The 11,649-nt window shown below is 37.3% G+C and overlaps 1 protein-coding gene across 1 annotated transcript; it reads right to left on the bottom strand.

Moving 5' to 3' along the window:
- Positions 1–924: 924 nt before the first annotated feature.
- Positions 925–11,438, bottom strand: LOC107816939 (polyribonucleotide nucleotidyltransferase 2, mitochondrial). Its single transcript, XM_016642686.2, has 16 exons — positions 10,958–11,438; positions 10,045–10,200; positions 9,778–9,948; positions 8,272–8,397; positions 8,035–8,196; positions 7,780–7,899; positions 7,077–7,214; positions 6,798–6,960; positions 5,791–5,916; positions 5,479–5,609; positions 4,336–4,555; positions 4,144–4,227; positions 3,577–3,656; positions 3,168–3,311; positions 1,766–2,446; positions 925–1,473 (listed from the first exon to the last, which is right to left on the bottom strand). The coding sequence occupies exons 1-16, from the start codon at positions 11,294–11,296 to the stop codon at positions 1,369–1,371; spliced, it is 2,946 nt and encodes a 981-aa protein (XP_016498172.1). The 5' UTR covers positions 11,297–11,438; the 3' UTR covers positions 925–1,368.
- Positions 11,439–11,649: the final 211 nt, after the last annotated feature.

Raw genomic sequence — 11,649 nt, 5'->3', positions numbered from 1 at the left:
GCCAAATGCTTAATGGCATATTCAATGACATATTTTCTATGTTCAATGACATATTCCATGACATATTTTCTTCACTTTTCATGCCTATATAAAGGCCTTGTAATAGATAGGAAAATACACACAATTGAAGAAGAAAATCTCTTCCTTCTCTCTATCTCTATTTCTTGTTCATGTTTTACTAAATTGCTTTTATTTCTTGTTCATGTTTTACTAAATTGCTTTTATTTCATAACATATCCCTTTTTTTTCTTTTTTCTTTTTTCTTTTTTTTAGTGATGGCCATTGGGGTCTCTTTTTTTCATTATTAACATTACTTTTTAACGGGGAAAAGAAAATACAAAAGTAACAACATAAAGTCACAAACCATGTTGACACAAGACAGGTGGCATAACCAATTTAAGTAAATCCACCACTAATAGCCAGGTGAGGAAAATTGATGTGAAACTGAAAAGTTTAGAGTAATCATACTAAACTAATCAAACTTCCTTTTCCTCCCCCTAATTTCAACATACTTGAGCAAAACATGTTCACGTTTCTCGTTTTTAAATCTCCAAAATTACTGGGATTTGATTAGCAACATTTGTCAAATTTCTATCAAAGGTTATTATTATGCCGTGAATATAAATACAGCAGCCTTCCATAACTTTTCTTATTCAATTTCATACCATCCATGGTTTGAAAAACTTTAAAACAACCTATATTATATCATTACTAGTTTAGTTGAAGAAGAGTGAGACTAACAAGTGAAACAAATTTTTACTATGGTTGTTTAATTATTTTTACCATAGTATAACTTAATATAGAAAGAGCTATGAAAGAATGATTTACATTGACGCTCAGTTCGCACCAACTAAACAATTTGAAACTATTTGTGACGCAAAGTCACACAACTACAGCCGACCAGAGGCAGAGACGGAACCAGAATTTGAATCTTATGGTTCAGAATCGTAATCTCTTTAAGTTACTGGGTTCTAAATTAACAAATTGTACATATTCAATGAATTTTTAAGACAACTACGTGGTTTGAACAAAAGTTACTGAGTTCGGCCAAACACGCCTCCTGCACTCTACCTCCGCCCCTGACCAGAGGTGAAGGGCTTGGAACAACCTTGTTCAGGAGACTACCGCGTTTTAGGAGGCTTTCTGTTTTGTTTATTCTCATGATCCAACTCATCGCAACGATCTGCAACGTGCTCTGAGAAATGCAGGCTCTTGAAACAGAGTACACAAACATCAATGTCTTGTGATTTCCTGTCAGTATTTTTGTTAGCTGAGATTTTTACAGCCTGCAGTTTTATGCTTTTACTTTGGAATAGCCTTACATTACTCTTCTTTCACCAGTAACTTTTACTTTGGAATAGCCTTACATTACTCTTCTTTCACCAAAGACAATACTGGAACCCCTTTCGTTGAAAAACTTGAACACTTCACCCGCAGCTCATCACCCACCTCGAAGTCCCTCTTCGCACCAGGCTGCACCGCATATTCAGCAGTTAAAATAAGAAATATCTCATTGAACATCTAAAAGTGGTGCAATGCAAAATAAAACCTACTGGGACCATTTGTTACGGCTTTTGAGAATATCAGAGGGCTAAACAAGGAAAAGAGGGGAAGCAAGCAATGCTCACCAATAGAAACATAAAATTAAGAAAATATAGCAAATATTTTGACCCCAACTTGCAAATAAGGCATTTCACATAAAGCAGAGTTGCTGTAGAAAGTTCAAAACAGTAGAGAAACTTTAAGACAGTAAGGTCAAACATACCTCAAAACGATACATTCCCCGAATTCCACCACCCAAATCAAGCACCAAACCGAGGGCACGAATTTGATGCACCTTTGCTGTTACTTTCATACCAAGCTTTAGTTTATTTGCAGTCATAGGGGTCTCAGTCGTAGCATCATTCTTATCTGACCCAATTTTAGAATGCAGGCCTACTTCAGAAGTATGTTTCTGCTCACTTTCATCGTCACTTAGTAGGTCAAGAATAGCATCCTTTCTTCTTTTGGACTTGGCATTTCTTGAAGAAAAACTAGATTCTAAAAAAGACGATGACATCCTTGATTTCTGATCAGATTTAGAAGCACTTTTAGATCCATTATCACCTTTTGAATTTAGACCAGCACTTTTTTCCTCCTCATCACACTCGACAGCACTTCGGATTAGAACTGCTGGTGTAGCTGACTTTACAGTTGATTCACTAGTTTCAGGTCCCGCATTAGCAACTTCTTTTTCTTGCTCATTGGATACATCCTCAATGGCAGCCCAAACATTAACCTCTGGACTAGTAGGAGCAACAGGTTCATCAACAGAAATGTCTGTCTTGGATTTAGGTCTAGGCAGGGTAGCTTTTAGTGATAACTTAATATTACCGCGAACGTCCTGCCCTATACACATTAAAGAAAGTTGCTTTCCCACAGATACCACATCTGAAACTCGGGAAACCTAATAGTAAAAAGACACAAATTAATCACAAAACAATAACATGTCAGGAGTAGTCAATCTAGCCTAAACCTTCATGCCTCTGACCTTGTTCCTCAAGTACAACAAGGACAGTATAAACTATTCAACTTATGTTTTTACCGTGGCTTTACAAACTATAATTATGCATGACTTACACAATTTTTACATATATAGACATTACATTTGCTGAATTAAACAATTTGTGAGGAACCGCAGCAGACTGCAAGCAATATATAGTCCAGTTAATTTCAAATTTTAAAAGAAAAATTATAAATTTGTGCTTGAAAGCAATGATATACTATCTCAGAAGAAGATCATGATTATTTTTTGCAAATACTCAATCTCTATTTGCATAGTAGGAGTGAGCAATTAGTACGGTAATATCGACTTTTGTAGAGTGGGCATTATGACTGAGCAAGATCAAAAAAGCATTAACTATTAAACTGCTAAGATACTTTTCTTTTTCCAACTGCTAAGATACTTGACATTACAAAATTTTGATCCATTACCCTAAAAGAGTAGTCATCACCCAAAATCAAAAGAAACATAGGCTCACTACGGTCCATCCAAAATAAATCTAATATTTTGCAGGTTACTAGGTTACCAGTACAAAGTGTTAATTTCAACCCAAAAATCTGTAAACCAACAGGACTGAACTTGTGTAACTCATCCTTAACCCTAGTGCATATAAGAGAGAGCCTACCGGTTCGTGTGACAATTCTGAGATATGTAAGAGGCCTTGTTGTCCACCATTGAACTCCACAAAGGCACCGTATTCTTTAACAGACGTAACAATACCTTTATATATGCCTCCAATCTCAATTTCACGCCCAATAATGAAATCAACCTGTCAGAAATAAATTATAAAAGGATGAAATTAGTTGGCTCAGAAACTTTTCAAGGATTGTGAAGCCAAAGGAAAGTGAAAAACAAGGTTTTGAAACATCTATAGGACATGGGAAACATTCACAACAAACCTTTCTATTACTAATTCACCATTCTGTCTTAGCTGTTCTACTTACTTCAGTTACAAGATTGTGCTCAATCTCTAACAACTTACATGCTAAAACAAGAGGCAGTTTTTTCACTAAATGAACATGCAGTGGAATTACCTTCTCCTGTACTTTCTCCATCACTGACTGATTTTTTGCAACAATGGTAAGTGTTCCATCACTAACCGAGATCCGTGCACCTACAATATGAATCAGCAAGGAGAAATCAATACAAATCTTAAAAGTGATAAAGGAATCAGCTGGAGAAGTTAACAATAGCTGCACCTTGGAAAGAACACCATCACAAAGTGTTTACATATGCAAATGCAATGCCGTAAGACATGCATTATATGTCTCTACGTGTGTGTCTTTGTGTGCGCATCCATTGAAACTTAACAAGGCAAAGTGATAATGTGGATAAGCAACATGAAGTAACGAAAAACTAGCTCACATTCACATTCAGTTCGTTAAAGCCAAAATTAATATTTCCGCAACAAGTTTGTAGGGAAGAAAATTCTACTTAAAAAGTCAAGCACAGTATTAACATTAGAACTATATCAATGCTCATAAGCAAGAGAGGCAGGAGGAAATATATTATTAGCCAATTCCTCATGTCAAAGATCACCCAAAAATCAAAATAACCAGGTAAAGATAACAGATAACTCTAATGCAAAGTGTTGACTGCACCTGTTTCTTCTTCAATTTTCCTCTTCAAAGCACCAACAGGACCAATCAAACGACGAAGGGCGTCATTGCTGTATTTCAACGTTACTGTATTGAAGCAGTTATCAAAATATTAGCAAAAGAGACATGTTAAATGAAGTGGAAACAAAGAGTTTAGAGAAATCCAAAATCAATGATGGGGAAGAAGCTACTTACCTAGCCGAGGAGAATATCTGTCATCCTGAATACGTGGAGCACTTATCTCGCGTTCCATATGCTCAAGGATTTGAAGCCTCCCTTTATGTGCAGGATCTAGACACTCACATACGATATCCAAAGGAATTCCAGCAGGTTTTATATCTAATTGTATTGCAGTTATTCCATTATGGGTGCCAGCAATTTTAAAATCTATGTCACCCAGATGATCTTCCAGACCCTAGAAAGTTACTTGATCAAGTAAGTAAAACTCACATCAAACTTGAGAGAAGGATGGAGACCAGCCTTAGCCAAAAGAAAAGTAGGATCCAACTTAAACCAATAAAGTCAGAGGAAGAGCAGTAATGTAAACTACATAAGTGGTGATCAGATAAGTAAAGCTTTGAAGCCAATAACTATGTCTACAAGAATTGCAGTTTCAGTGACCTCAAGGTTTTATGAGCATAAAATTCTGGTATGAAGTGAAATCTAATGACAGCGCAAGTAGCGCATTAGTAGAAAGACAAGGTACAGACTGAGAGCTTCAGCAAGTCAAAGAGCTGCATAAACACACAAGACCAAGCTAGAACACGAAACAAATGGAGACACGCAACAGTGCACTCCACAGTCTGCATTTCTACCAAAAGAAAGAAGAGCAGCACTTCTCGTAAGAATTTGGTGAAATCCAAAAGGAAATAAAAGGTCACAATAAAAAGTCTAGAGTTTCATATTACAAGCATTAAGCATGCAAGGGAATGTTGGTTGAATAGTAGGTACACATCTTAAAACCTTGTCCTTCAGTGACTGGATGATTTCACAACTTTGAAGCACATACCCACAGTGACCAATTAAATTGGTCTTGCTCCAGCGGCTGATATTTGATTTGGAGGAATGTTGAGTTACTATTTGAATTGCAGGTTACTATCTTGAAGATATTCACTAAAAAGTACTATCTTGTTGATAGCTTACAGGATATTTACCAAATCTTATTTGTTTGTTTCTTTGTCCCTTTGAGGATATTCACTAAAAAGTAGTTTGTTTATTTAGTGCGTTGTTAGAAATCTTAGTATTTAATAAATGCTTCCTTTTCCCTTCTGTTTGTCCCATTCACTGAACTTCACAGAGCTAAGGCAAGCATGCAAAAGATTGAAACACAGTCCTCACCAGAATATCAGTTAATATACGATAATCCTTGATTTCACCAGTTGACGGGTCAACTTCACTGACAAGCCCCACCGACAAACCTGCTACATGCTCTCTTAGTGGAATGCCAGAATCCATCAAAGCCATGCTGCCTGCATCAACCAGACAAACAGCAATCATGACATTTGCATTCTGAACTATAACTTAAAAGACATCTTTAGATCAGAGAATTCTGCTGAGTATTTGTCCACTCAGAATTTCATCATCAGTATTGCACAATGGAAGTGTGAAAACGTCTGATTGGCATCGAGATCAACCAAATTGAGAAATTACCCCCACACACAGTTGCCATAGATGTTGAGCCATCAGATGCCATGACTTCAGAATTGATACGGACTGTGTATGGAAAATCATCTTCAGGAGGCAATACGGCAAGAAGAGCCTTTTCAGCAAGAGTGCCTGGAGAAGATTAAACATCCAGTATCAAGAAAATGATTGTCACAAATTACCCTGGTGATGCTATCATGATAGAAAAAAAAGTAACATGAACATAAATTTGATGAAGAGCAGATTTATCATCAAATGGCTGCCCAACTTCGAAAGCCGATTAAATTGGGTGATTATGAACAAAACCAGAACTCTAACTACTGGTTCCTGACCATGCACAAAAATGTCTATAAGCTAGCTACGTGACAAGACTCATCACATACGAGGCCACAAGAATTTGTGACCAAAGAGTTAGATCACCTTTTGAGTTAAGCATCATCAAGCATGATTTCTGAAAGGAGCAAGGTAGGTAAGTCTGGTCTACAACAATTGCGCTTTCACCTTTTATACTTTTTGGAGCTCGTACAAAATGAACAGAAAGATCAAGAAACCCAAAAGATGATCAAATGGAGAGAGATTCCAAAACTAGAACAAGTTATACCAGATAATATCAATATTTATTGACCAAACACATAAGAAAAATGCATGCAATCCTGCCCCTACTTTAGGATCTTGAAGAGAGAGAAGAATAGGATCTTCTCTCCTTTTTCCTTTAACCAGTATTTGGTTTTTACATGAAATAAGGAAACAACAATAAAACAAGAAAAAAAATAAGGCTAGTGGGAAAATGGAAGAGAATACATCATTAACATCTCTCTTCCCTCGTGGTCTTGTAGATACAAAACGGCATAACCATTTCCACATATTGAGGTTGATTATAGCTGCAAATTGGCATTCTAGTATTAAGGTCCATCTACAGCTTTCACTAAGCTCAGGAGCAGAACATACTATAAACCTGAGAACCAAATAGCTTACCAAGACCATATTATAGACCTGAGAACCAAATAGCTTACCATGACCAACTTCACGCCTATTCAGGCCAGCTCGCTTGCCAACTTCATTCGTACAAAACGGTGGAAAGCTATAATGAAGCATGAATCGCTTGCTTGAAGGCCCGACCAGCGAATCCAGATGTTGAGCATCCCCAGGGGCTCCAAGGGTAACAGTGCAAAGGACCTGTATAAACATCCCATAAGGGAAAATGAATGGCAACAAGATTGCATATTTGCATGTGACAATAACCCTAAATTATAGTACATCCTGTGTTCTTAGTGAAAACTGAACATACTAACCTGAGTATCCCCTCTTGAAAAGAGTGCAGACCCATGCAGTACAGGTAAATTACCAGCTTCACAGTACAAAGGCCGAACTTCGTCAAGACGCCTTCCATCCACTCTAAGCCCTTCTGAAATGATCCTTCTGCGAACAACCTGATGTTGTCAGAAACTTGAGGATGTTACCATCACGAAGTGATATTAAAGTCAGAACTTAAGCATAAGTAAGATGTACAAAGATGCCCAAAAAAATATTACTTACAATGCAGTGGCAGTTTGGTTCAAGGGATTAGGTTGTTATCCCGGTATAAATTTTGGGATTAAATTTATCCCGTCTATGGTTGAAGGTATTAGCTAAAATCAATATTATTTTTATACCCAAATATTGGTTTAAATTATCCCATATAGAAGGTGGGATTGGCTATCCAGGATAATCTTGGGATATGCTGGTGTTAAACTAAATGACCCTAAATGAAGTATTCCAGTCTTTATTAAGAATATGACCATGTTTGCTAACGGAATTATAATCCAAAATACATGCAACCTACTATCAATCTATCATTAAGGAAATACACATGATTTTGAAAAAGATCAAATATGTGCTCCTCTGCAATCAACAACAGAAAAAGAAGAAACAAAATTCTGCTGTCCGTTGAAGATGTAAAAATAAAACCTTACAATTGGAAGCACAAATGATAAACTTCAGCCTCGACAAGCATACCTGCTTCCTCACTGTATCAACTGTCTTCGGTAGAATTTTTAAGCCTTCTTCATCACCTTCTTCCTCAAGGGTTCTTTTAACATCCTGTGTGATCTTTTCTAAAGCTTCCCCACGCTCAAACTAAATAACAATGGGAAACATAATATTTAATGAGATGGAAATAAGGTCCCTGCTGTCATTACCAGTAGATATATAGCATGAATAGTGAAAAACAGTGAAGTCCCCAAATTCATCTTGTAGTAAGAAAACACGAACCTTTCCGTAAGTAGGGTCTGTAAAAACAGCTTCTATAGGTTCTTTGGCCAAATTCTCAATTTTCTCAAATGTTCTTTCAGATACCATAGAAAGCTTATACTCTTTCTTCTGCTTACCAGCTTTAGCTGCGAGTCTAATTTGAGGGTCAAGATACTTAACAGCCTGAATATTCAAAAATCAGCATTACTGGTTTGGAGTAATGGTGCAGTAACAAATTGATAGCCAGGAATATCTCACCTCTGGATGAGCAAGTCTCAAAGCAGCTTCCAAATCCTTCTCAGAAATTTCACGAGCTTGGACATCTATCATCAAAGTTTTATCCCTCGTACATGCATATACCAAGTTTAGATCACTGATGCTAAGCTGCATGACATCCAATATGAAGACTTCAATAAAGGCACAGGACTACAACTACTGGTCAACATAATTGGCATCAATTATAGCAACTGCCATAAGGCACATTGGTAGTTGGAGTTGCCAAGTGGCTTTTCATTTTATTCTCTTACTATGGCGTTCTTCTTAATACTATGGAAAAGATGTGATATGCCTAGTATGCAAATTCTAGGAAAAGCTAATACTCCACTGTTGACACCCAGCAGTGGCTACGTAATCGAGTAGCTACAACCTCGGCACGAGATCCCAAAGCTCCAAATTTTTACACTTAATTTAACCATCTGCCATTAGAGTGTAACTAGGTATGGCGCCCAAGGACTTGGCTTAACTATCAATGAAGTTCGAATAGACTAGGGGAGACCAGGGTACAAACCCTAATAGAGGTAAAACAATGCTATGTGATTTTTTCCAATCTGTCGAAGCAGTTGCCTCAACCTTTTTTATAAGGTCCCGGTACCTATGATGGGAGGTAAAAGAATACTGGTGAATTAGTCAAGGTGCATGTAAGTTGACCTAGACAACACCAATATATATTTTTTTGAAAAGCTTATGTGCGCTATCATGCCTTTTTTTTTTAATTATTATGTCTGTTACCATGCTTGTTCCCTATGACAAACATGCAATATCACATGAGGCACCACATATGAGAGTCGTCCTCTTTTCTCCATATCAATGACTTTAAGAATCATGTTACTTCTTTCTTTTTTTATGACAGAGGTATCTGTCTAGGACCAACGCTTAAGACCAACTGCAGCCTTCGAAACTCAGGGATAATGGGCCTTCCTTCTACCCTTCCCTACTTAAATACCAGACTTAGTTCGCATTGTGCGAGACTCGAACCTATGACCTAACTCACAAGTCCCTCAACCTTTGCCTCTTGAACTAAGCCCTGGGGGCCAAAAATCATGTTACTTCTCTTTCAAGGACAAGGAAAAATTGAATCCAGCAAATCCCTGGTTTTCCACTTGGTTTTGCATTCAGCGGTGAAGGCTGAAAGTTAACACTGTATACATGTGTATGCATCTTAGTATCTGACATCTTCTCATCTAAAGTTATAAAGAGATCATTTTAAACTATGTTACGCACCAGGATATCAAGGTTAACTGAAGATAAAACATAAGTTCTACTCCTGATAAAAACTGTTTTGAAAATCTCAAATAACTTGGCCCGGTTTCTAATAGTATAATTGCAGACTTCCCTAAAAGAAAAATTCATGCTAAAGTTGAACCCTTAAGTTCTCAAGATGTCAAAGTCATAACCGCCACCAGAATGAAAGTCGACTTGCTGAAATCGAAAAGTGTTAAACGTAATAAATTTATTCTAACAATGCCATCTAATATACGATATTACCTCATCCATGCTTGGATTTACAACAAATTGACCAGAAATCCTTCCAATACGTATTACTCCAATTGGCCCACCCCAAGGAATATCCGATAACATTAGAGCAGCAGATGATGCATTAGCTGCCATTACATCTGGATCTTGTTTCCCGTCCGACGAAAGAACACTTGCCATTACCTGGGGAGAAAAGAAGTAATGTGAGTCAGAGAAGGTTATAGACTTCAATGAACAATTATTATCAAGTTCATTGCAATGAGAAGATGACAGTTTTACCTGCACTTCATGGTAAAATCCAGATGGAAAAAGTGGTCTAATGGGTCGATCAATAAGACGACCACATAAAAGTTCACGTTCTTTTGGAGCACCCTCTCTCCTCATGTATGTTGTAGGAATAACACCTTGAGCAAATTGTTTCTCTTGGTAATCAACCTAAGAGAAGCAAACATTATCAGCACTCACGGCCACATAATGAACAGAGGTTCAGAATACTTATTTACAAGTATCAATCAATAAGAAAACAGAGAAGGTACAAAGTGCATGGAAGAGAGGGAAAACAAGAAAAAGGGAAACACGCCTAATCTGCCCTTAGATGTTGAAGCCATAAGTACTATATAATGTGCAGCGCCAATTATTACCAAACCATAAGCCATCTATTGTTGTTTGACCTCCTTAGCACCTGACGGCTAAACTAAAGCGCCATTAAGCAAGGCAAAGCCAACAACCTAGGGTTCACCGAGTTGCAGGGCTTAAGTGCGCTTTAAGCAAGCCTTTAACAACACTGGTATCACCAATATGCCTTGCTGCAGCTCAACTTCTAGAATGAAATGCTACATATTTCGCTTCTCCAACATTACATGCAAGCAGCAGAAACTCCTACAAGTCTTTGTATATACTTTGTCATCAAAAGGTTTCAATTACAACCATAAAGTTTGCTTCTTTAACTTTCATCAGGTGAAATGCCAAAATGTTACCTCCCAAAAATTTAATCAGAAAATGCTGGATATCCTGCCCTAGATATATGAGTATGCACATTTAAAATTTTGAGCTTATCTTTGGCTTTTCCAAATAAATAAAAAAAGGTCTGTCTTTGCCATTTATATGATTTTGCACATTTTAAGTGCCTTCAAGTTACACAATGTAAAGAATAATAAGGTTTTATTTTAATGCAGAAATGTGGTGAACATACTGTAAGAGGCAAAAAGTCACGAGCTGCATCGCCTTTAGATGAAGCGACAGTTGAGAGGACCTTAGTCTCATCCATGGCTAAAACTACAGAACCATTAGCAAACCTCGCAATTTTTCCAGTTTCTAGAGTAATTTTGCGTGATCCAATCTCGAATTCTTCGGCGAATGTTTCCAGAATCTTCTTGCCAGCGACAGGAGGAGTATCTGCATCGGCGAATGATGGTGACGTGGACGGCGCGAAGCCAATACGACTGCTGCAAATTGTACGGAAGCCGAATCTTCGCCATGTGAGGACGTACGGTATCAGAAGTGGGTTTACTTTGTTTCTTACAGACGCCATTAGAGAGTGAAAGTGATTAATGGAAATTGAACAAAGGGGAAAGATGCCTTTGTAGGGTTTAAGGTTTTTTCACTGTAGGAGGCTGGGGGTTTTAGGAAACAGGGGGCTGCTACTTTCCTGCGTTTGTTTGCAAAAAAATGGAAAAAGACTTCTCCGTGTGTTTTTTGAGATTTTTTTTAAATTCTTGTAGAAAATTAAAAACACTTGATGATGTTTAATTGAAAATAATTTACCGAAGTATCAAACTCAGAAGGACTAATAGCCTATTTTGGCTAAGCTTCTTCAATCCTAAAAGATATTTTTTAAGAAAAAAGTATTTTTTTTTTCAAAAGTTAAAGTGTTTGGTCAAGCTT

The sequence above is a fragment of the Nicotiana tabacum genome, chromosome 3 (assembly GCF_000715075.1).
Source record: "Nicotiana tabacum cultivar K326 chromosome 3, ASM71507v2, whole genome shotgun sequence".
Lineage (NCBI taxonomy): Eukaryota > Viridiplantae > Streptophyta > Magnoliopsida > Solanales > Solanaceae > Nicotiana > Nicotiana tabacum.
The sequence above is the reverse complement of the archived record's forward strand: the minus strand, read 5'-3'. Positions and strand labels throughout refer to the sequence as shown.